Source organism: Phyllobates terribilis, unplaced genomic scaffold (genome assembly GCF_046119375.1).
Source record: "Phyllobates terribilis strain yellow unplaced genomic scaffold, ASM4611937v1 Scaffold_8__6_contigs__length_399053987, whole genome shotgun sequence".
In the NCBI taxonomy this organism is placed as follows: Eukaryota; Metazoa; Chordata; class Amphibia; order Anura; family Dendrobatidae; genus Phyllobates; species Phyllobates terribilis.
This window is the reverse complement of record NW_027362768.1, coordinates 246,598,612-246,622,638: the sequence shown is the minus strand read 5'-3', so window position 1 is coordinate 246,622,638 and position 24,027 is coordinate 246,598,612. Positions and strand designations below refer to the sequence as shown.

Genomic DNA, 24,027 nt, shown 5'->3' with positions numbered 1-24,027 from the left:
CCGCCAGAAGCTCCTTAACATTAGATGACAACTGTTGCTCACTGCTTGACCAGGTTCCCTGCACTAATTTCCCTTCAAAGTGAGCTCCCCAACCTGTAGCACTTACATCAGTGGACAAAACAGCAGTTGGACTACATTCCCAGGGAACCCCTTTAGCAAGATTGTCTTAACCACCAACGAAGGGACCGTATGGCACAAGGACCTAGCGTAAACTTACGGTCTAGATGCCCCTCTAAAGCTGCGTTATTGTACAACACATCCCACGGAAAGGCTCTTGAATGCAATTGTGACCAACGAACCGCAGGAAAAGTGGAGGTGAAGGTTCCCAATAGTGACATGGCCTTACGGAGTGACATAGAAGGTTTATGTATACATTGTTCTACCAACTCCCGGATTCTACCAATTTTCTCTTCTGGAAGACAACATAGCTGTTTCCTGGAATCTAATATGACCCCCAGATATTGTTGTACCTTGAGTGGAGATAATCTAGACTTTTCTAAATTTAGAAACCACCCCAAACTCTTTAAGACCGACATGGTCTCAGGCAGGTGGGTCTCGCACTGAACCAACAAATTTGCCACTATCAGGAGATCATCCAGGTAAGGGATAATTAGAATGTCCCTTTCTCTTATATGGGCCATAACTTCCGCCATTACTTTAGTAAAAACCCGTGGGGCTATAGCTAAACCGAAGGGGAGTGCAGTGTATTGGAAGTGTTTAACCACCCCATCTATTTCAATGGCCAGCCTCAAGTATTTCTGGTAATCACTATGAATTGGGATATGGTAATACGCATCTTTGAGATCGAGCACTACCATATAGCAGTGGGGAAAAAGTAACTTTATTACGGATTTTAAAGACTCCATTTTAAAGGTGTGTATTTTAAAGGAAATTATTCAGGGATTTCAGATTTATAATTGTCCTGAAACTTCCATCCGGTTTCAGAATCAAGAAGAGCGGGGAGTAGAAACCAAGACCCTTTTCAGCTTCCGGAACCTCAATCAGGACGTGCTTTCTTATTAGGGTTTGTACTTCCGAAACGAGGGCAGCCTGGCGTTCTGGGGAAGATCTGGAGGGAACAACCATGAATCTTTTGTGAGGCAATGCTTTAAATTGAAATTTAAGACCATACTTAATCATGCTCAAAATCCAATTACTATGAGAAATCTGTTCCCAAGCTGGGACAAAAAAAAAAAAAAGACAATCTCCCTCCCACCTGGGCTGATTGAGCAGAAGCCAGGGGATACACAATTTTTGGAGACGGACCAAAGAGTAGACCTCTACCTTTTCGACCCCTTTCGTCAGACTTGTCTTGCTCCCTGAAATATCTCTTCCGGAAAAATTTCCTCTTCCGGAACGATCTCTTAAAGGAGGGTAGAGGTACTGATGGAACACCCTTCTTAGGGTCCCCCGCTTTCTCCAATAAGTCATCCATGGTCTGACCAAAGAGGTATTCCCCTTCACACGGGATTGTACACAGTCTGGACTTAGTCTGTAAATCCGCTGGCCAGCTTTTAATCCACAAGGCTCGCCGAGCCGCATTTGACAGTGCTGCTGACTTTGCTGCCAACCTCACCGAGTCCACAGATGCATCAGCAAGAAAAGCTGCCGTCCCCTGAACCAGTGGAAGGGAAGAAATAATGTCTTTCCTAGAAGTCCCATCCTTCAACTGACTGTCTAGCTGTTCAAGCCACACAATCAGGGCTCTGGACGTACAGGTAGCTGCTACTGTTGGTCTCAGTGCTCCCGCAGCTGTCTCCCATGCCCCTTTCAGGAAAGTATCAGCCAGTCTGTCTAGGGGATCTCTCAATGCACCCATATCATCGAACGGGAGGGAAGTTCTTTTCGCTGCTTTGGTAACAGCAACATCCAGCTTGGGTGCTTTTAACCAGGAGGAACACATAGCATCCTCAAACGGATATTTCCTTTTAAAGGATGGAGGAACACTACCCTTCTTGTCAGGCTTTCTCCACTCCTTATCAATGAGGTCTTTCACCTTTGAATTTACTGGAAAGACCCTTCTCTTCTTTAGCCCCAGACCACCAAACAACATCCTCAGCTGACTTCTCTATCCTCGAGTCCACTATCCCCATTGTAGATCGGACGGCTTTTACTAGGGCATCGACCTCCTTCAGGGGGAAGCACTGTCTATCTGGCTCACTATCAGAGGAAGAGAAGGCGGAGGAGGAAGCGACTGATAGCTCAGTCTGAACCCAGCTGGGTTTCTTGAGGAATATGCCCAGACTCTGAACCTTGCAATGCTTTGCCTATTTCTTCCCTTATTAAAGTTCTTAGGCCTAGGGAAAAATCTGGGGTCTCCTCCGATATCATTTTGCTGATACAAAGCTGACATAACCTTTTGCTATATGAATCAGGGAGTGGACAGCTGCATAAGGCACACTCTCTGTGCTTGGACTTTGAGGAACATTTCTTGCTCTAAAAGAAAGTCATAGATAGAAAGAAGAAGGAAACATTAGTAGAACTTTCACGAAGATTCCACTCACCCCACAGAACCTTCGGTACCGTAGAAACAGAAGAATCCAGCATGCATGGCGAGGAATCACGCCGCACCGGACCGTCCTTCCTGCTCTTAGTGGTAGCTCTTCTAGTTGTACGACCAGACCCTAGCCGGGAATGACGCTGCGCCACTAGTTGTGAGGGCTCCCCAGAGGGCTGCTCCTGCAGCAGATGTTGTTGCCTAGGTGACAGCTCCTGTGAATCTTCCATAGCTTACAATGTAAGAATGGGCTGGGAAGCACCTCTGTATGTTACCAGACCCTTTATATACTGGCCATACCGGTACCATGTGTGGGTGTGTGTGTTTTTTTTTTTTTTTTTTTTTACCCAGGAGGGCGTTACCTGCTCCCTGGTCTTCCTCCCCAGGTGGGCTCCTCGCCGCCAGGTCCTCAATCCCCCGGCGTTCAGCTGCTAGTGCCAAAAAATTCAAACGAGCCCCGCCCCTTCCGGTGACGTCACAGGGCTTCCTGCCCGGCGCACCGGAAGTCGCGTCAGAAGGTCGCGCCCGTCACGTGCGCCGCCGGCGCGACCTGGATCTCCTGCAAGCTGTAGCGGAGGGGAGGAGAGGGGGGGGGGGGGGGGGGAAGCCCGCTAGCGGCCCCACACCTGGCGGACATCTACCTCCCGTGAGGCGATGTCACGTCCGCCGCAATGCTCACGGAGGCGCCCCCATGAGCCCTGCCGTGGCGTCTCCAGAGGACCGGGACGGACCGGCTCCAACCACCTGCTGTGGCCCTCTTTGGGACAGGAGTCCATCTTCTGCAGGTAAGCCTGCAAGGTCATCATGGACAGGAAACCTAAACTGAGGAGGGAAGAGAGGGCCGCCCTTTTTAACCTGTAGGTTTCCTGTCCTTGATGGGCGGATCCTCTCTCACGTGGTGCTGTCATGGGCGACCGAATAAACATATCTTCTTGCAGTTCAACTGGGCATTTCTTTTAAACTGCACTGCCAAAAGCAACAAATTTAAATTTCTGCAATGGAGCGCAAATAAAATACAATCAGGGTAGCTCAGGGATTTTTACAAGATATTTAAAAATCAATTTTTGGAGCCAGTGACAGGTCTTTGAAGGGTTTATAATACATAACTTGGCTATGCTGTCTCTCTACACAGTAGCTGCAGAGATGAGAGTACTGGAGGGCATATCTTTTTTTCCCTGCATGACAGTATACTTCTGAGTGATCAACCCCATGCAGGGGAAGTACACGCCCCCAGACACAAATCTCTGGCAACATCCAGTTAAAGGAGTGGTGCACTACTTTTTATTACCCCCCAATGTATTTAACCACTGCCCATAAGTGTTTTTGTAATTACCTTCTGCTGTCCGTATTGCCTGTGAGCAGTGCCATCGCTGGCCGCTCACAGGCATCACGTGACCCCCGGCTGCAGCAAGCTCTGACATTTGCTGATGTCACATCAAGTTCCGGCTGCAGCCGGGGGTCTCTGTCTTCTGTGTTCCACAGTGAGTGATGGGCTGTGGGTGAGGTTACCCCGTGCGTCGCATCCACTGCACGCTTTCCCTCTCATTCATTGGGAAAGCGTGTGGTGGATGCAGAGTCTGATGTGTAGGGTAACCCCGTCCATAGCCCAGCATCCACCATTGATGTCACGCCTCACTTTAGTGACATCAGCAGCGGGTCACATGATGCCTGTTGTGGACAACTTCTTTAAAGTAACAAATTCTAAGCTAAATTTTACAAGCCAATCTGTCTGCAATGTAGAAGTTACACAAAAAAAAAATGCGTTTTACTCAGCCCCGCAGCCACTATTCCATGGTGTGGCCAGATTAACATGCTCAAACTGGTGAAAAGTCATTTAACTGCTTTATTACCTGGCATTTCATCTTTAATATGTTTAAACTGAAACAAGGTTAAGTCAGCAGCAATATTTTATAATCATTAAGAATCTTCCATCCACACCTCCCTTCCTCAAACAACCCCCGTTTAATGGAAAAGTGAAATACATTATTTTCAGAGACAATGACAGGTTTGTTTGTTTGTTTGTTTTTTTAAGATACCAGAGGTAGTGGCAATGGGATAAGTAGAAAAGGCAGAATGGATTTCTTTCCTAACCAGGCAGACTTTATATCATCCATAAATGCAGGCGCTTCATCTTTGACAAAAGAAGCAATACAAATTTTAGATGAAGGTTTAGGGTGATATACTAGCAATTTGAGCATATTCAACATTTTTTTTTATGTTTGGATTTGGCATATTGCTTGTATTCCTTAAACAGAGGTGATCGGTGCCATTTGTGTTGCACACTAGTGCGGCTAATTGTTCCACTGTAATGTGTACAAAGAACTTAGAATTCGTCATCTTTAGAACATAGGCGTAACATCTGTTTTTCTCATATGTAGAAAGACAGGCATATTGACCAAGAAATGAACAAAAACCTTTACCTCATCCTGATTGAAAAGGAAATCTCTGGTGCGGTCAAGGAGACAACTGGGAAACTAACTTCTTGGAATAAACATTAATAGTCTAGTAAATATTGACATTCCAAAAGGATAAATAATTATGGGATTTTCAGATAAATGTCATGTCGGGTCTTTCTGCAATGTTTTACAATATCAAGATTTACTTACATATATTAAGCCAGAATAGTATCTCTCTTTCAGATTGTGCAGGACGGAGGCTTCATTCAAGCATGTCAGCTCAGCCATATCTTCAACTTTAGAGAACTTAGGTGGGTTCATCTTTTGTACGTCATCTTTGTTGACCTTAACTTTTTTCCCATTTTCTGCCAACTCAACAATCACCTCATCTCCCACCTCTTCCTTCAGACTTGCGGCTTCAAAGCCATGTTTTTCAGAGGGTACCCATATTTGCTTTTTTGCAGCCCAGTCTGCCTGAGCTAAAGGATTGTTGATAAAGTTGCGGTCCACATATAGGTATTTGTCTGCATCTTTTTGTGCCATTATCTGTCAGTAAAACCAAACTGTAAACAAAAAAAAAAGGAAGAAAAAGAAAAAAAAATTGTTAGAATACTAAGCTTTGAGCTATTTTTTTCACATTGGAACACACAATGAAACATGTAAAGATGGCATGCAAGAAACTTAAAGGGGACCTATCACTAAATAGTTATATAATGTACAAGCATTTACCAAAACAGACATTTGCATGACAGGCTCATGCATGAAAAGGCATGGATTTCAGCCAACCAGGAAGTTTCCAAGCTCCGTTGATCTGCCTACATCACTTTTTCTTGATGTATAGCATTAAGGGAAAGTAATGGGGAGGCTGTGTGCCCACTATGCGGATTTAATGCGTTTCCGTGGCGCTTAAAAAAAAAAAACACTTAAAGATGTTGGCCATTTTTCCCAATGTTAATCCGCATGTGTTGTGCACATGCTGCGGAAACTTCTGCTGCGGATTATCATTGCAGAAAAATCCGTAGCACAACCAATTTGGCCGCGACTTGCATTGAACAGCATAAAATCCACATGTATAGATTTATACATGCGGATTTTGTGCGGTTCAATGCGCGGATGGTACCCGGGGTTGGGAGAAGAGGAGACTCATCCAACCCAGGTACCATCATACCTGCAAGTTAAAGAATTATAAAGTAAAAATTAAAAAAGTTACTCAAACTCACCTCTCCAGCAGCCCCCGGTCTCCTCCTGGCGGCGATACTCTCTCCTCGGTGGCCCGCGATGTACGCGACCATCAGCTGATTAAATGACGTCACCGCAGGTCCTGCCAGTACACTGCAGGCCACCGAGGAGAGAGGATCGCCGTCGGGAGGAGACTGGGGACCGCCGGAGAGTCGAGTATAAGGTTTTTTTTTTCCCCCTTTAATTTTTATTTTTTTAGTATAGATGCACCATTTGAAAGCAGAACTCTCCTCATAAGTTGGTCACACAATATAAATCCATGCCAGTTGCATGGATTTATATTGCGTGACCAACTTATATTGTCAAGCCCGTTTCCGAATGCATTTGAGTGATGCTCAAAATTGCTTGGAAAACAGCTTGAAAAAAAACGAATGTAAAAATCCGCATGCGTTTTTTTTCTGCCAGGGAGAGGAAAAGCGCTGAAGAAATTTCTGCTTCAAATCTGCATTGTGGGCACATACCCTTGCTCAGCTTTTCAATATCCCTTTTTAACAGCGCTGAGGAATAAATATAGCGCCACCCAGTGGTTGAAATTGCCTCGGGTGACAGCTGACACCCTGCGGTAGTGATATGAAAAAGGAAAACTACTTGAATGATAAAAGTTAAATTTCTATGAAATAATATTATTAAAGGACACCAAAATATGACAAGACTGATTAAAAACACAAAATTACAAGACCTGATCAAACAGACTGATTAAATTAATAAGAAGCAGCACAGAACACAGCACAATAAAAGATAAAATACATTAAAGTGCAAATGCGTGAAAGGGGGAGGAATATTTAAACAACCATAGAGATAATGAAAATATATGGAAATATAGAAAGTGAAGTGCACCGGGATAATTTAACTGTATTATAAAGTACAGTGCATTAAGGGTAATAATCACCCATATATATGAAACTGGTACTATGAACAAAATATTAACAGATGCTGAGCCATACACCGAAAAAGCAGTATATAGAAGGATGAGAGGCTGTGTATATTTTAATTACTGATCATAATTTTTTTTCCCACTTGTGATTTATCCTTACTCTGATATCATATGGATAGGAGGTGGTATATACTAGGCACCAATCATCCCAAATAAGTCAAGAAAATTTAGGTATGCACAAATTTTGCTTTTTTTTGGTGCGTATTTTTCACTGTCCTTTTCTCTGATCTGCAGGCACAAAGTTCAGTGGAGGAAAAAAAAAAAAAAAGTCTCATTCTGGTTTAGGCACAAAAACGCTGTAAAAACCCTGAAAGCTTGATACCTGAGTTTTTGTTGCGTTTTTTTCACCACCCATTACTTCCAATGGGTGAAAAAAATGCTGAAAGAAGAGACATGCTTTATTTTGCAAAAAAACATGCAAAGCACAAAATCCTGAACAAAAAAAAAAAAAACTGTGTGCAAGAGATTTCTGGAATCTCAAACTTTGCTGGTACTGCAAAACGCAGCTGAAAATTTGCATAAAAAAATGCATCAAAAACCATGGTGTGAACATAACCTTAGGGTTTTTCTGCTGTTCTGGCGCCTTGGGGCACCGCAAATACCATCCGCAAACCATTAACAAAATCTGTTCTCTAAAAGCCAAATAGCGTCCTTTCCTTCCCCGGCCTGACGTGTGTCCAAACAGTTTCTGATGACATGTGGGGCAACACTAGGTTCGGGACAAAATGCATAATAAATTGTGGGGTCCAGTTACAGCTTTGTGTAACTGACGAATTTACAGCAAATAAAAAATAATTTTTACCACTAAAATGTTAATATACTTCCAAATCCCAATGTTCTACAATTCTGTGAGGCACATGTGGGTTCAAAATACTCACTGTATACACCCAAAGATGAAATCCTTAAGCAGTGGAGTTTCCAATATGGGGGTTCTACTGTTTTGGCTCCAGAGGGGCTCTGCTAATGGAGCCCACAATCTATTTGTACAGAATCTTCCTTCTAAAAGCCAAGTTAGCGCTCCTTTCCATCCGATCCCTGCTTAAACGGTAGTACCCCATATGTTATGCAATTTTTACCAAACAGTGTACAAGTTATGCAATCCATTTTCTCCTATTACCCCTAATACATTTGGTGCTAAAAACAGGATTTTAGTGGAAAAAAAAATATAGTACCGTAATTTTGTTTTCACATCTAAAATGTTTTAAAGTTCTGTGAAATAACAGTACAATAAAAATGCTTAGCACAACCACAGATTACAGTAATTCCTTGAGGGGTCCAGTTTCCAAAATGGGGGCTCATGTGAAGGGGGAGGAGTTTCTGCATGTCAGGGGCTTTCCAAATGCAACATGGCATTCACAATCTATTCCAGGCAAATGGCGCGCTTTCTTCCACGAACCCTGCCATGTGCCAAGACAGCAGTTTATGACTCCGTATGGTGTCAAGTTCAGAAGAAAATGCATAGCAAATTATTGGGTCTGTTTTTTCCTATTATCCATTGTGAAAATGACAAATTTGGGGCTAAAAACTTTTTTTTGCAAAAAAAAAAAAAAATACATTTGTTTTCACATTTTCATTTTAAAAGTTCTGTGAAGCTCTTAATAAATGCAACATGCTCACACAGACCTAAATGACTTCCTTGATGGGTCCACTTGTGCGGGTTTCTGCCATTTTGGTACCTCATGGGATCAACAAACTATTGCCGCTAAATTTACATTTCTAATACCAAGTGTCGCTTCTTCCCTTCCAAGCGCTGCTGTGTGTCCAAACATCCTTTACAAGGAGGTGGGCACTGCTATAGAATAGTGAGCAAAACGGGGTGCTACAGTAACCTGATATAATTGTATAATGTAGTTTGGAAGAAAAAAGACTCAGGATATACAACCGTGCACACCCAATATTAGAAAAATGAAAAAAATCTAAAATCTTTATTACATGATTACACACTGACAACACAAGAAAAAATAAAAACATTTAAAAACAGACAAGGCATAACAATATTCATGGGGGAAGAACAATAATGTTCCAAAGCAATAAATCCCCCCTTAGGCCACAGGTATAATATACATCAATTTTAATATCTCATAATACAATAATGGTTTTTAACCAAGCTATGTCACCCTAGTGAAGGGTAGCACAGCACCACTAGACCAAACATAGGTAATGGACCAGGCATTCCCAAATAATCAGACTATACATCATAATAGATTAAGGAATGAAGGAATGAGTGGGAGTGATAACCTGCTAGCACTAGGGGCCCGTATAGTATCAGCATTTACCAAAAAGTGTCATCCCACGTAAGGTACGACATTGGATCATGAATTAAATCATGTATGGCAAAAACGGGCACTCCTGAGTAGTCAAGGGATAAATCAAAAATAATAAATTGACATAGTTACCTGTTGGCACCAGAGACCCTACGCGTTGCGCTGCTAGACCGCAGCTTCGTCAGGGGTATGTTGTCAGTGAACACATGTGTACATTAAATAATCTATCCAATTTAGTGTGATTCCCTTCAGGTGAGTATAGATGCCCTCAGATAATCTCTCCAGCATCGTGGCAAGTCGGACGGTAACTTCCTATTTCCACAGCGTACCGCCCACGTGCTGTGATGTGACGCAACCGGAACTGGATAAGACGTCATATCCGGTCGGCGAACCGCCGCCCCTTCCTATCTCTCATGCGTTCCACCCAGACGCTATGGTGGAACGCAACCGGAAGTAGGTAAAAGATCATATCCGATTTTGGAAACCGCCCCCTCAGAAATCAAGAGGGATGCAGTCCCCTAGGATAGCCACAATAGGAAAGAAGCTGGCATTCCCGGGGAAGATAGAACGCAAAGAACATGTATACCCCCGGAAGTAGCGCGTCCGCTACAAAAAAATTTACCGGTACAAAGAAAAGAGGGCTGGCCCTGATCAAGGAAAGTGCCTGGCCAGGCCAAAGAGCAAGATGAAAAATATGAATGGAGTCAGAAAGTCACCAAATGTGCATAAAAGTGTGACCAATAATGACAATACAAACATAAACAAACAAAAAAAGACTTACCAGACAAACCAACTATAAACATAGAACAAACAACAATCATGTACAAATTGTGAACCATTACAAAAGTGGCTAATGAAGCCAAGCAGCAACATATATGGATATACGTACAATTATAAATAAGGACCTGTCATCCCTCATGGGATCAACAAACTATTGCCGCTAAATTTACATTTCTAATACCAAGTGTCGCTTCTTCCCTTCCAAGCGCTGCTGTGTGTCCAAACAGAACTTTTCAAGCTCAGAAGACAGTGGGGAACAAACTGGTGTCCACTTTTTCATGGTTACTCTTGAAAAAAAAAAAATGAAAAATATGGAGCTAAAGCAACTTTTAGGATAATTGAAAATTTTCAATATGACGACCTAATGTTATCAAATTTGGTGTAGTACCTGTACTACCTGCAAGTTCAAAATGCGCACCATACCACTGGATAAAATTCTTTTAGGGTGTAGTTTTTAAAGTGAGGTCACTTGTGGGAGGGGGAGTTCCTGTTTAGGCACCTTAAGGGCTCTACAAATGTGGCATGGTGTCCGCTATTTCAGCCAAATTTGTGTTCCAAAATTCATATGGTGCTCCTTCCCTTCGGAGCTATGCAGTTTGTCCAAATAGAGATTTGACCACAGCGTGCCCAGAAGAAACTGGATAGCAAATTTTGTCATGCCATCCCTAAAGCAACATTTTAGAGGAAAATATTTTTTTTTTTCATTACACCTTGCATTAAAGGGAACCTGTCAGCAGGATCTTGCCAAGTAAACTACAGGCAGTCAGGTTGAGGTTGCTGCACTGATTAAAATGATACCTGAGGTGAAGAAATCCATCTTGTGGTTCTTGTGTAATCAGAGTTTGCAGTTTTGAGTTAATGAGATTCTCATGCTCTGGGGTGGGACTGTAGGCAGGGTCTTATCCTGGTGCTCTATGCCAGATTAGCAAGAAAAGACACAGGCCCACCCCAAAGCACAATTATGGTCAAATTGGTCAAATTTTTACCCATTTCCCCCATGTGAATGAAAAATATGGGACCAAAACAAAATTTGTGGTAAAAATTTAAATTTTTCTCATCACCCAATGGTGTAAGGTTCTGCAACAAATTCTTGGTGTTAATATGATCAATGCACCTTAGGTGAACTCATTGAGGTGTATTTTCTAAAAATGAGGTCATTTCTGGGGTGTTTCTGCCCTCAGGGGCTCTGCCAATGTGACATGGCACCCTCAAACCATTCCAGTAAAATGTGCACTACAATATGGCGCTCCTTCCCTTCTGAGCTTTGCACTCGCCCTCAAAAGTAGTTTTCAACCACATATGGGGTATCTGCGTACTCCGAAGAAATTGCGTAACATTTTGTGGTATATTTTCTCCCATTATTCCTTTTGAAAACTTGAGGCCAAAGTAATAATTTTAGTAGGAGGAAAAAAAAATTAATTTTCCATCAACTCAGCCAGATGTTCTGCAATTCTGTAAATCGCTTGTGGGTTAAAATGCTCATTACACCGCTAGAGGAACTCCTCAAGAGGTGTAGATTCCAAAATGGGGTCACTTGCGGGGGTTTCTGCTGTTTTGGCATGCCAGAGGCAGTCGCAATCTCTTCCAGACAAAATTGTGCTCCAGAATTCAACTGGTGCTGCTTCATTTCCAAGCCCTGCCACGTGCCCGAACAGTAGTTTTCCACCACATATGGGGTATCCATTCTCCAGTTACCCTTGTGAAAATGAAAACTTGGGGTGAAGCAACATTTTTTGCAGGAAAATTTCTTCATTTTCACAGAACAACGTTCTAAAATGGTGTGAATTCTGCGAAGCACCTGGGGGTTCAAGGTGCTCACCACACCTTTAGAATAAGTTCCTTGAGGGGTGTAGTTTACAGAATAGGGTCACTTTTGGGGGATTTCCACTGTTTAGGCACATCAAGGGCTCTGCAAATGTGACAGGGCGTCCGTTATCTATTCCAGCTATTTTGCACTCCAAAAGTCAATTGGCATTCCTTCCCTTTTGAGTCCTGCTGTGTACCCAAACAGTAGTTCTCCGCATAAGCAGTACCTGCATACTAAGGAGAAATTGCACAAATTGGATGGTTTGACTTCTCTTGTTAACCTTGTAAAAATACAAAATTTTGTGTTAAATTAATATTTTTGTGTAAAAAAAAAAAAAAACAATGTTTTTTCCTTCCACATTGCTTTAATTCAGGCCCCCCAAAGTCACTTCAAATGTGACAGTCCCTAAAAAAGGAGGTTTTGTAAATTTGAGAAATTGCTGAACAAATTTTACCCCTCCTAACAAAAAAATAAGATTTCAAAAATGATGCAGATGTAAAGTAGAAGTTTATTTTACTCACTTATATAGTGTCATTAGTTCCACAGCCCTTTACATACATCATTTTTACATACATCATTGCTGTCCCAATTGGGGCTCACAATCTACATTCCCTATCAGTATGTCTTTAGAGTGTGGGCGGAAACCGGAGAACTATGAGGAAACCCACACAAACACAGAACATACAAACTTCTTGCAGATGTTGTTCTTAGTGGGATTTTAAGCCAGGACTCCACCGCTGCAGTGCTAACCACGGAGCCACCGTGCTGCCATGTGGTAAATGTTAATCGTTTTGTAACAATTTTCAAACTCGTGTCACATTTTTGCAAAAATTTTCGAAATGTCCACTAATAAAACAAGCCATATCAAACAAATGTTACCACCATGATGAAGTACAATATGTATTGAAAAAAAATCTCAGAATCAGTGAGATCCGTTGAAGTGTTCCAGAGTTATTACCTCAAAGTGACACTGGTTAAAATTGTAAAATTTGGCCTGGTCATGAAGGTGAAAACAGGGTTTAAATCTGTTATTTAACCCTTGCAAGCCTATGGGCTAGCATTTATAGACAATCTGTTTATATAACACTAAGCAAATTATAAACTGGCGCTACTAGCAAATGTGTAGTTTAAGCCATCATGATTGCAAATTATTCCATTCCTCTTTAAACGGCATTTTAAAAGCACATTAGCAATATTTTTGCCTATAAATAGTGCAGCATAGGTCATTTAATAATGTTAAGGTTCTTGTGTATACCTGTGTTAATTGGTGTCCATTACTCCATCCCTTATTCAAGTCAGAAGGGATCTTTGTCAGTACTATGCATGATGGACTAAACAAGAACAGTATTGCTTTGTGGGAAGGAGACACTGAACTGCTATAAGGGATTTAATGTAGAAAGATGTACCGTAGTTCTCAGGAAAGACTCATCCTATTTACACGAGAGCACGGCTTGTTCACACATTAGTACCACAACAAAAAAAAAGTGTTTTACAGTTCCAGCAAAGTGAATGGGATTTCTGAAGTCTCATGAACACGCATCATTTTTTCTTGCAGATTTGAATTAATGTGCCATTTATTTTTTACCTGTTCAAATGAGTGAGAAAAGTGAAAAAAAAAAATATGTCTAAACCATGAGAATTTTAAGCAGCATTTTTTCAGACAGAATTTTCTACATCAAAAAACAAGTGTACATGTATCTAAAGTCTGACAGGATCCGTCAGAATCCTGCTGCATTCAAAGGCTAAAATTAGTTTGTGCCCACGATGTAGAAATGCTCCGGATTTTTTCCTGAGCGTTTCTGCATCTCCCTGGCAGAAAAAAAAGCATGCGGATTGTACATGCGTTTTTCATGCCAGGGACATGCGGAGGTGAAGCGGTCTTCACATGCATTTCCGCATGCGGGTGTCAAGAGTTTTCCAAGCGATTTTAGCATCACTTGGAAAGTGCTTGACAACTAGGTCACACTATATAAATCCATGCAAACGGCATGGATTTATATAGTGTGACCCGAGAGAATGGTTAAAAATAAAATAAACCTATACTTACCTTCCGATGACCCGCGCTGTCATGCTGCGCTCCTTCCTGGCTGCCGACAGATCGCGGTAAGCTGTACTGAAGAACCTGCCGTCACATGACTGACGTCAGCGAAGGTCCTTCAGTCCTGCGCGATCTGTCGACAAGCGAAAAGGAGACCGGGGGCCGTCGGAAGGTGAATATAATTTTATTTATTTTTTTTTACAGCTTTTAATGGTACCTGGGTGCTTGGAAAACGCATCGTGGGCACACAGCCTTAAACTCCCATTTTGAACGTCAAGGACTGCTTTGTGTGAATAGGGTTTATTATCCCCTTGAAATCCACAAATTACACAATGCCAGTTGCCAGTCAGCAGAGAGCCACTCTGACCATAGTAAATCCTGCAGTCGGTGACTGCTTTTTGGAGTCAATAGTGCCAACAATGCAGGAATGGCACCGAAGCTGGAAAGGAAAAATAAAAAAAAACTAGCAGCCCGAGTTCCGAAAGAAATACGTTTCGGAAGCTAGAAAAGTGTGCTCTACATAATATAAACTAAACTAACTCAAATCACCCATGTATATTTACACGATAAACAAAGTTGTCATAATTAACAAGTTTAGTAAATGGCATTACGGAAAACAAAAATAAAAATTTAGAAGATTACAGAGACGTTCACCAATTCAAAAAGTGAATTGCCCAGGGAAGATCGAATGGAAATCTCAGCATGAAAAAAAATTTGTATATGTGTTTTATGCTAAAGAATGAATTCGGCCGCTTGGATTTCTAGCACATGAATTATTGTAAGATGGAAATCCCTTAATAAATCTTCATATTTCTGGAACCACTTCCAATTAAAAAATAAAACTAATTTGCGTATTTTTTGGACTATAAGACGCACTAAGGTTTTAGAGGAGGAAAATAGAAAAAAAATGTGGTCATGATGCCCTGTTAATGGGGAGGGGGTCTGCTGCTGACACTGGTATAGGTGTAATGTCCCCCAATTCTGTTAATATCCCCCATCCTGATATGCATGGCACCCTAGCCCCCATCCTGGTATGCATGACAACCCCTGATCCCCATCACAATGCACACAAAAAAAACAAACAAACAAAAAAAAACACAATACAATTATACTCACCTCCAGCGCAGAATCCTGCTCTGCTGCCGACACGGATTTCACTGTGTGAGCCGCGCAAGGCGTAACTACCATGTGCCCTCACACCGATATGAGCAGCCGGAATAGTCACTGCTCTCCACGCTGGGACTATGGCCGTGGGGAGCAGCGATCATTCACTCACTTTAAGGCTATGTGCCCACGATGCAAAAATGCTGCAAATTTTTTAAGCTTCTCCCTGGCAGGAAAAAAGCATGCGTTTTTTCCGCCAGGTAGAAGCGTTTGTCAAGCGTTTTCATGCATTTCTGCATGCGGGTTATCAAGCGCTTTTCCAAGCGATTTTAGCATCACTTGGAAAAGTGCTTGACAACTTGTTCACACTATATAAATCCATGTAACCGGCATGGATTTAAAGTAGTGTGACCAAGTTCGTAAAAAAAAAAAAAAAAAAAAAAAAAAAAAAGAAGAAAGAAGAATGGTAAAAAATAAAGTTTATACTCAGCTTCCGATGTCCTCCCGGTGTTTTATCTGCTCCGTCCGGTGTATTGCATTGCTCGCGGTGGTGTGAAGGACCAGAGGTACGTCATTGAGTCATGTGATGGGTCACATGACTCAATGACGTCATGGCAGGTCCTTCACAACAGCACGAGCAATGCAAGACACCGGACAAAACACCAGGAGGAGAGTATAATTTTTTTTTTTTTTTTTTTTTACAGGTTCTATGGTACCCAGGTCTGGATGAGTCTCCTCTCCTCCAGACTTGGGTACCATCCGCATATAGAAACGCATATTATCCGTGTACACAAATGTACTGAGACGGATAATATGCGTTTCAATGCAAGTCAATGGCGGCGATTACGCTGCGTGTCCGCAAAATTAATGCACATGCTGCGGATTTTTGAGCGCAGCATAAACGCTGCGTTAAAGTCCGCAGCACGGGCATTGACATTGCAGCTTGTCATTGGGGACCATGGGGGGGCGGATTACCAAGCGTTTCCCAAGCGTTTATGCTGCAGAAATTCCGCAGCATAAACACTTGGAAAACGCATAGTGGGCACACAGCCTAATAGCACGCACACCATACCCACAGGGCAACTCCTGCTGTGGCTCTGCGGTCTCGTGGGCCCGCTGTTAAAGAGCATGAATATTTACTACTCCCCACGCCCATGGGAGTGGGTTGTAGTGAAAATTCATGGTCTTTAATAGCGGGCACACACATGACAGCTGAGTCGCTGCAGGAGCCACGCTGCGCCATGGATGCGCCATTTCTGGGACAGAGCTGATATTGTTAGCCTCGGTAGGGGCCAGGGTCCATGGCCCCTTCCCTGGCTATTAATATTAGCCTGCAGCTGTTTGCCTAGCCTTAGCTAGTTAGATTTTATAGGGGGACCCTACTACAATTTTTTTTTCTGGGGTCCCCCTATAACCTAGCCAGTAAAGGCTAAGCAAACAGCTGTGGGCTGTTAGGAAACATCTTTGGCTAATGGCCCCTTCCCCGGCTTGTAATATCAGTCCCCATTGGTGGGCTTTCCCTCTACTGGATATGAAAATGACGTGGGAGCCTACATACCTTTTTTCAATTAAGGGTACGTGTACACGATCCTGACATAGCAGCGCTTTGGACACAGCATATTTTATGCTGCGTTCTACAGAAATTTGCATGTGTTCAGTGAACCATGCGGATTTACCGCATTCAAATGGTCAAATTTCTGTTGTGGAGACTAACTACTTCGCAAGAGAAATGGACATGCTGCGGTCCTGAAAGATGCTCTGCATGTCCGTGTAAGCAGCCTCAGATGCAAGCATAGTGGATATGGGATTTCTAGAAATCCCAACCACTATGCTGTAACATCTGGCAGATGCGGGTTTGATACTACATAAATACATACACAGCGCCAAACCCACATTATTTCCTGATGGACAAGTACCCAAACTCACCCTCATGTCAATTTTTACTTATTGAAATGTCAGTACATGTGGTGAATCCACATGTACTGACAACACATGTGCATTAGGTGTCACTGACACCGAACCCTAGCTTTAGTAATGAAGAAGCGTCAGCCAGACACCCTCATTACCAAGTTAAGAGTTAAACACACTATTTGAAATTCAACAGACATTTAAATAATTGAAATTAATGAATATACTCACCCTAGGTCTGACGGTAATCCAAGGGCTTAAGCGATGTCCCACGTGCCTTTTTATCAAATATAGTTTAGCTCCAAAAAGCAGTCTTCTGTATGCAAAACCGAACGTTTTTTTGCTGTCAAGAGATGCAGATACTGAACGTGAAAACAGCCAAAAAAGCCTCCCCCCCCACCTCCAACTCATCCTCAGTGTTTTAGCCAATAAACACACCAAGCATGGTTGCAACTTAAATTTATTGAATTCTCACACAATGTTAACTGCACGCAAGTACAAGGAATTCAGAGTGCAGTCATGATGGACTCCTGGAAATACAATTATTGGTAGGACCAATCCCTACTTTCCAAACCAGGAGAAATACCAAACTTTTTTTTAGGGTGAGACCACTGCCTGAAGGACTTTCATTTCATAGGCCAACTGTTGTCCAGCTTATAGGATTTGCAGAAGGTATTTAGGCTAGACCAGGTTGTGGCCCTACAAATCTGGTCCATTGAGGCTCCTGCCCTCTGTGCTCAAGAAGCAGAGATTGCTTGTGTTGAATGTGCCTTAACGCCCTCTGGTGGAGCTCTCCCTTTTGATACATATGCCAAGGAAATGGTGAATGAAAACCATCTGGCTGATGTTGCTTTCAAGGTCTTCTTACCCTTGTTCTTTCTTGCGAACTGAATGAAGAGGTTTGAGTCTTTCCTCCAACATTCCGTAGCCTCAACGTAAGAACAGTCAGCCTTACATCCATAGAATGAAAAATTTTCCCTCTCGTGTATTTTGGATGCTGGCAAAAGAGGGTAGAATGATCTGCTTTAGGTTCAGGTGGGACAAGTCAATGGATTCACAAAAATGAGCAAAACTTCTTCCAGATAAAATAGCAGAAGATACCAGTTTCCTACTTGCATAGTTGTGACCACTCGCTCTGACAGACTGACAATCTGCCTTTCAGGATCCAAGCTGTCATGTGCAATAGATATATATTTTGATCTAGGAGTGGACCATGAGGTAGGTGGTCATTCCATTCTGAAAGGGAAAGTGGGTCTTCTAGAGCCATATGATTTAATAGAGGAAACCACACCCTTCTGGCCAAAAAGGAGCTGATCAGTATTCTTGTAGCCTGCTCTTCCTTGATTTTCCTCAGGGCCCTTGGAATTAAGGGAAAAGGATGGAAGGCATTTAGTAGATTTCTGTCCCATCTTTGGGAAAAAGCATCCACCCCCTCAAGGTTGTCCTCAGGATTCAGGGAGAAGAAACTTGCCACCTTCAAATTTTTCCAGGTGCGAACAGGTCTATTCAAGGAACACCCCAACGTTGGGTCAGCTGTTGTAACAAGTCTGAAAGAACAGTCTGAAAGAACAGTCTGAAAGAACAGTCTGAAAGAACAGTCTGAAAGAACAGTCTGAAAGAACAGTCTGAAAGAACAGTCTGAAAGAACAGTCTGAAAGAACAGTCTGAAAGAACAGTCTGAAAGAACAGTCTGAAAGAACAGTCTGAAAGAACAGTCTGAAAGAACAGTCTGAAAGAACAGTCTGAAAGAACAGTCTGAAAGAACAGTCTGAAAGAACAGTCTGAAAGAACAGTCTGAAAGAACAGTCTGAAAGAACAGTCTGAAAGAACAGTCTGAAAGAACAGTCTGAAAGAACAGTCTGAAAGAACAGTCTGAAAGAACAGTCTGAAAGAACAGTCTGAAAGAACAGTCTGAAAGAACAGTCTGAAAGAACAGTCTGAAAGAACAGTCTGAAAGAACAGTCTGAAAGAACAGTCTGAAAGAACAGTCTGAAAGAACAGTCTGAAAGAACAGTCTGAAAGAACAGTCTGAAAGAACAGTCTGAAAGAACAGTCTGAAAGAACAGTCTGAAAGAACAGTCTGAAAGAACAGTCTGAAAGAACAGTCTGAAAGAACAGTCTGAAAGAACAGTCTGAAAGAACAGTCTGAAAGAACTCAGAATAGGACTTTTCAGGCCTCCCTGACAAAAGCATACCGCTGTGACGTTGTCTGACTAACATATTATATCTGAGATGGTTTTGGCACCTCTGAAGCGTCTCCCATACTGCTCAAAGTTCTCTGTAGTTCAATGATCTTACATGAATTTCTGGAGACCATGTTCCCTGAAGGTATTGACCCTGCACTACGGCACCCCAAACTTGCTGACTTGGGTCTGTAGTAACCCGAATGCATGGGGAAAGGATCCACAATAACCATTTTTGGAGCTTTCTTAGAGACGTCCACCATGTTAGTGAAGTCTTAACTCTCGTAGATATGACCAGCTTCATGTCGAGTCCCAATGGTTTTCTGTTCCCTATTGTTTGTTCCAGGCTGTTAGAATTGCTTCCTGCAAAATTCTCAAGTGGGCTTGGCTCCATTGCACACTTGGGATGCAGGATGTCATTACTGTATTTTTCGAACTATAAGACGCACCAGACCATAAAACGCACCTAGGTTTTATAGGAGCAAAATAGAAAAAAAAAAAAAAAAGAAAAAAAATGGGGTCATGATGCCCTGTTAAGGGGGGTCTGCTGCTAACAGTGTTATAGGGGTAATGTCCCCCAATTGTTAATTTCCCCCATCCTGGTATAAATAAATACACTGCTCAAAAAATAAAGGGAACACTCAAATAACACATCCGAGATCTGTATGAATGAAATATTCTCACCGAATACCGTTCTGTACAAAGTTGAATGTACCGACAACAAAATCACAAAAAAAAAATCAATGGAAATCAAATTTATTAACCAATGGAGGTCTGGATTTGGAGTCACCCCCAAAATTAAAGTGGAAAAACACACTACAGGCTGATCCAACTTTGATGTAATGTCCTTAAAACAAGTCAAAATGAGGCTCAATATTGTGTGTGGCCTCCACGTGCCTGTATGACCTCCCTACAACGCCTGGGCATGCTCCTGATGAGGTTGCGGATGGTCTCCTGTGGGATCTCCTCCCAGACCTGGACTAAAGCATCCGCCAACTCCTGGACAGTCTGTAGTGCAACGTGACGTTGGTGGATGGAGAGAGACATGTCCCAGATGTGCTCAATCTGATTCAGGTCTGGGGAACGGGCGGTCCAGTCTATAGCTTCAATGCCTTCATCTTGCAGGAACTGCTGACACTCCAGCCACATGAGGTCTGGCATTGTCCTGCATTAGGAGGAACCCTGGGCCAACGGCACCAGCATATGGTCTCACAAGGTGTCTGAGGATCTCATCACGCCCGAATTCTCCAATGGTAGGGATGATTTTTTGGACGATCTGGCAACTGCCCCATCAACTTTGGGGATCTTATCCCAAGGCTCCGAGTCCTTCTACTCGAAGGTGTACCTTCTCTTAGGAGGACGAGGGTAAGGCCCCTGATCTTTCCAGCTTCCTTCATTCTCAGTCAATGAGGCCCTGAGTTTTAGGGTTTAATTGGAAAGGAGCGCAAACAATGTCTTCCCGGGATCTGGCTGCTTTCTCCTCCCCCAAACCCATGGTTGATCTGACCAGCTTGTCCATACCCTCAATTGGGAAGCAGGGTCTACCATTAGCCGATGAAGAGGACGATTAATCATTGAGCCATAGATCCTCGGACTGGGAGGAACCATAGACTGAGGAGATATCCTTATGGGATTTTTTCTTCTCTAACTAACCCCTTCAGGGACCCTTGAACCTCTGCGCAGACTATGGATTTTAGATTGGATTAGAACTTTCCGCTATGGTTCTATTAATACAGCTTGAGCAAATCTGTTTTTGCCAATCTATGGGAAGGGGAATTTGGCATAGGGCACAAATCCTGTGCTTTTGCTAGGCTCCTACAGTAGGAAGCACATAAAAGACTTCCCATTGCTAAAAGGTGACATTCGCGAAGATCAATCACCCCTGAAGTCACAAACTGGTAACGGATTTGGAGGCTGTGGCGGAATATGCAATAATTACTTGGTTCAGAGACGTCCGACACCTTACTCCTGCGGCTGCCACTACAATTGGTTGAGCGGCTGTCCATGTGAGGAGTCAGTCAGCCTCTTCCGTTGCTGAGGTGGGGGGGGGGGGGGGAATCGGCTGCTGCTCCCGACTGTACTGGTCAGCCATGGTTTACCAAGACTACGCGCTGGAGCATGAGCAGCGCTTCCAGGATAACCTCCCCCCCCACCTTAAATAGGGCCATCCAGAACCTCCTCCGGTTCAAGCAATCTCAAAACTCCAAAAGACCTAGCACATCCCACAATCAGCTCCCACATGAGCTCATCAAGGGGGAGGTATGTGGGCTCAGCATTGAGCAAATAAAAATTAAATTTTAAATTCTCTGTCTTAGTTCATTCGGGAAGACCGTTTGCTGTGAGTATTCCATTTTCCTATTCTGAGTGCTTCCATACACCAAGCTCAGCCATTTCCGTGACATCAGGTACAGTAATTTTCTTTTGTTAATCCTTTTTATTCTATGCAATTGCATATAACGTATTGTATCATCTTTGTATATATTTTTTTAATAAAAACACTGCCTATTTATCTGGATTACATATATAAAAATTAATAGCTCTGTTCCTGTTGCACTGTAAGCCCCGCCCCTAAAACCATACACTACCTGTTAATGGGTATCCAATCGGCCTGTATAAACGATTGGTGGTGGCAGCTTAAAGTGGTTCTTTTTTGGTTATTGTAGAGCTGGCAGTGACCCAATGGGATATGCATTACATACAGTCAAAGCCGAAAGTGTTGGCACCCTTGAAATCGTTCCAGAAAATTATCGCAATTACATATTTTGGTGTACATGTGTATTTTCCTGTGTATTGGAACAGAAAAAAAATGCAAGTTGGACAATTTCACACAACCCCAGAAGTGGGCCGGACAAAATTGTTGGCACCTTTCTAAAGATGTGTGTGAACAACTTTGGTTTCAAGCATGTGATTGCTCATTCAAACTCACCTGTGACAAGTAAAAAGTATGGGCAATATGAAAAGCACATCTGAAACCAGATAAAAAGGGAGAAGTTGACTTAATCTTTGCATTGTGTGTCGGCATGGAGAACAGAAAGAAGAGAACTGTTTGAGGACTTGTAACCTTGAGATTGTTGATATTTTTCAACAATTTTAGTTCTCAAGTCCATCTCTAGAGATCTTGATGTTCCTTTGTCCACAGTGTGCAACATAATCAAGAAGATTACAACCCATAGCACTGAAGATAATCTCAGTGGACATGGACGGCAGAGAAAAACTGATGAATGGTGCAACACAGGATAGTCAGGATAATGGATAAGCAACACTAATAAGAGTTCCAAAGAAATTCAAGATGTCCTGCAGGCTCAGGGTGCATCAGTGTCAGCACAAACTATTTGTCAACATTTGAATGACAAGCTGGTGGGATGTGTGTGACCCCACTTCCCTCCTCGGCTGTGTATCCTTGACAACTATTGGGATGTGTGACTTTTTACAAGTGTATTTTATAGCCTCTTCTCTGCATTTTTAAACAAATATATTTTGGCTGCAATTAATTTTGTTTTTACCACTGTATGTTTTATTGTAAGTAGTATGAAGGCACCCAATGACCACAGTAAGGAACAGCCAAAGTTGGCCCACTTAGAGGTCACTACTAGTTGTAAAGTACACAAACATTTACTGTATTGTGGGGACCCAGGACATTTCATGCTGGCCAACATCTAGCCTTCAGACAGTGGGTATTACAGGTCCCAAGTGTATGTATGTATGTATGTATGTATGTATGTATGTATGTATGTATGTATGTATGTATGTATGTATGTATGTATGTATGTATGTATGTATGTATGTATGTATGTTTTTTTTTTTACAAAGATGAAAAAACAAAAATAGTACATCAATAAAACAAAGGTTGGAAGGAAGTCAGGCTGAATAATGTCTTTGGCAAACATTTCATCACTTGGCAAACAAGATTAGTCACACATGCACATTGTTACAGCATTTCCGGCATTTGATTCTGTGCTAAACATGGCTGGTATTGCCTTATTTGGTCATAACCAGAACAGGTCATGCCTCGCACACTAAACACGCAGCTACACAGCACAACCAGCAGCAGCATTTTCAACATTACACAAGTCAAAGTTACAGCAATTGTTTTATGCAAAAAAAAACAAAAAAAAAACCTACAAATATTGTTAGTTTGTTTTTCATAACTTATCTAACCGCCAGCTAGTAAGCTTTGCTTATATAGCGACATCATATTCCACAGCTATCAGCTAATGTCACCAGATGTATCCTTGAATACCAGGAGCTCCTGCAGTGTTAACAGTCACTTTACCAAATAGCCTCTTCAGACCCACACACCATGAAATGACTAATGCAGACTGTAGGGTCCACCAGAAGAGAAGCCACATTACACTTTGCAAATACTGTTTTGTTTTTTTTGAGAGTGAGGATTTTCGTTTGATTGGTGGTAACCTTACAAGATATTCATATGCCCCAATATGATATACAGACTAACTTTAAAGAAAGTGTCATCAGAAAATGACCCATGGTTTAAAATCAGCTTTGTTAACTTTTTGTTATATAAATGTCGTATTTTTTTCCACAGGTCAATCTGAATTTAAAAAAAAATAAAAAATCTTGCAGTTTTCACATTGGTTATAGGGGCTTTTGTAGACCAACTTTTGATTACCTCAATGAATAACACGTACATCATATCCTGACCCTATCTGTTGTGTTGAAATGTCTAATGCTTGTGTGCAAAGGTCATTGTGAAGGAAGGAGAAGGGTCAGATGTGACAGACTATTGTGACTGGTGGCTCCTGTGTAATCAGCTGGTTATCTACACAATTGCTTCTCACTAAATTAGAGTATCAAAAAGTTAATTTATTTCAGTTCAATACAAAAAGTGAAACTCAGTAATTACAAAACAGTGATCT

At 42.2% G+C, this 24,027-nt stretch overlaps 1 protein-coding gene across 2 annotated transcripts in view; it reads right to left on the bottom strand.

Annotated features, from left to right (window-relative positions):
- Positions 1-24,027, bottom strand: part of MYH9 (myosin heavy chain 9) — a 170,376-nt gene that overhangs the window by 133,821 nt on the left and 12,528 nt on the right. For both annotated transcript variants that reach the window (XM_073644107.1, XM_073644108.1), the window contains exon 2: positions 5,104-5,456. In XM_073644107.1, coding sequence (XP_073500208.1) covers positions 5,104-5,436 — 333 coding nt within the window. In that variant the 5' untranslated portion in view covers positions 5,437-5,456. The remainder of the gene's footprint in view (positions 1-5,103; positions 5,457-24,027) is intronic.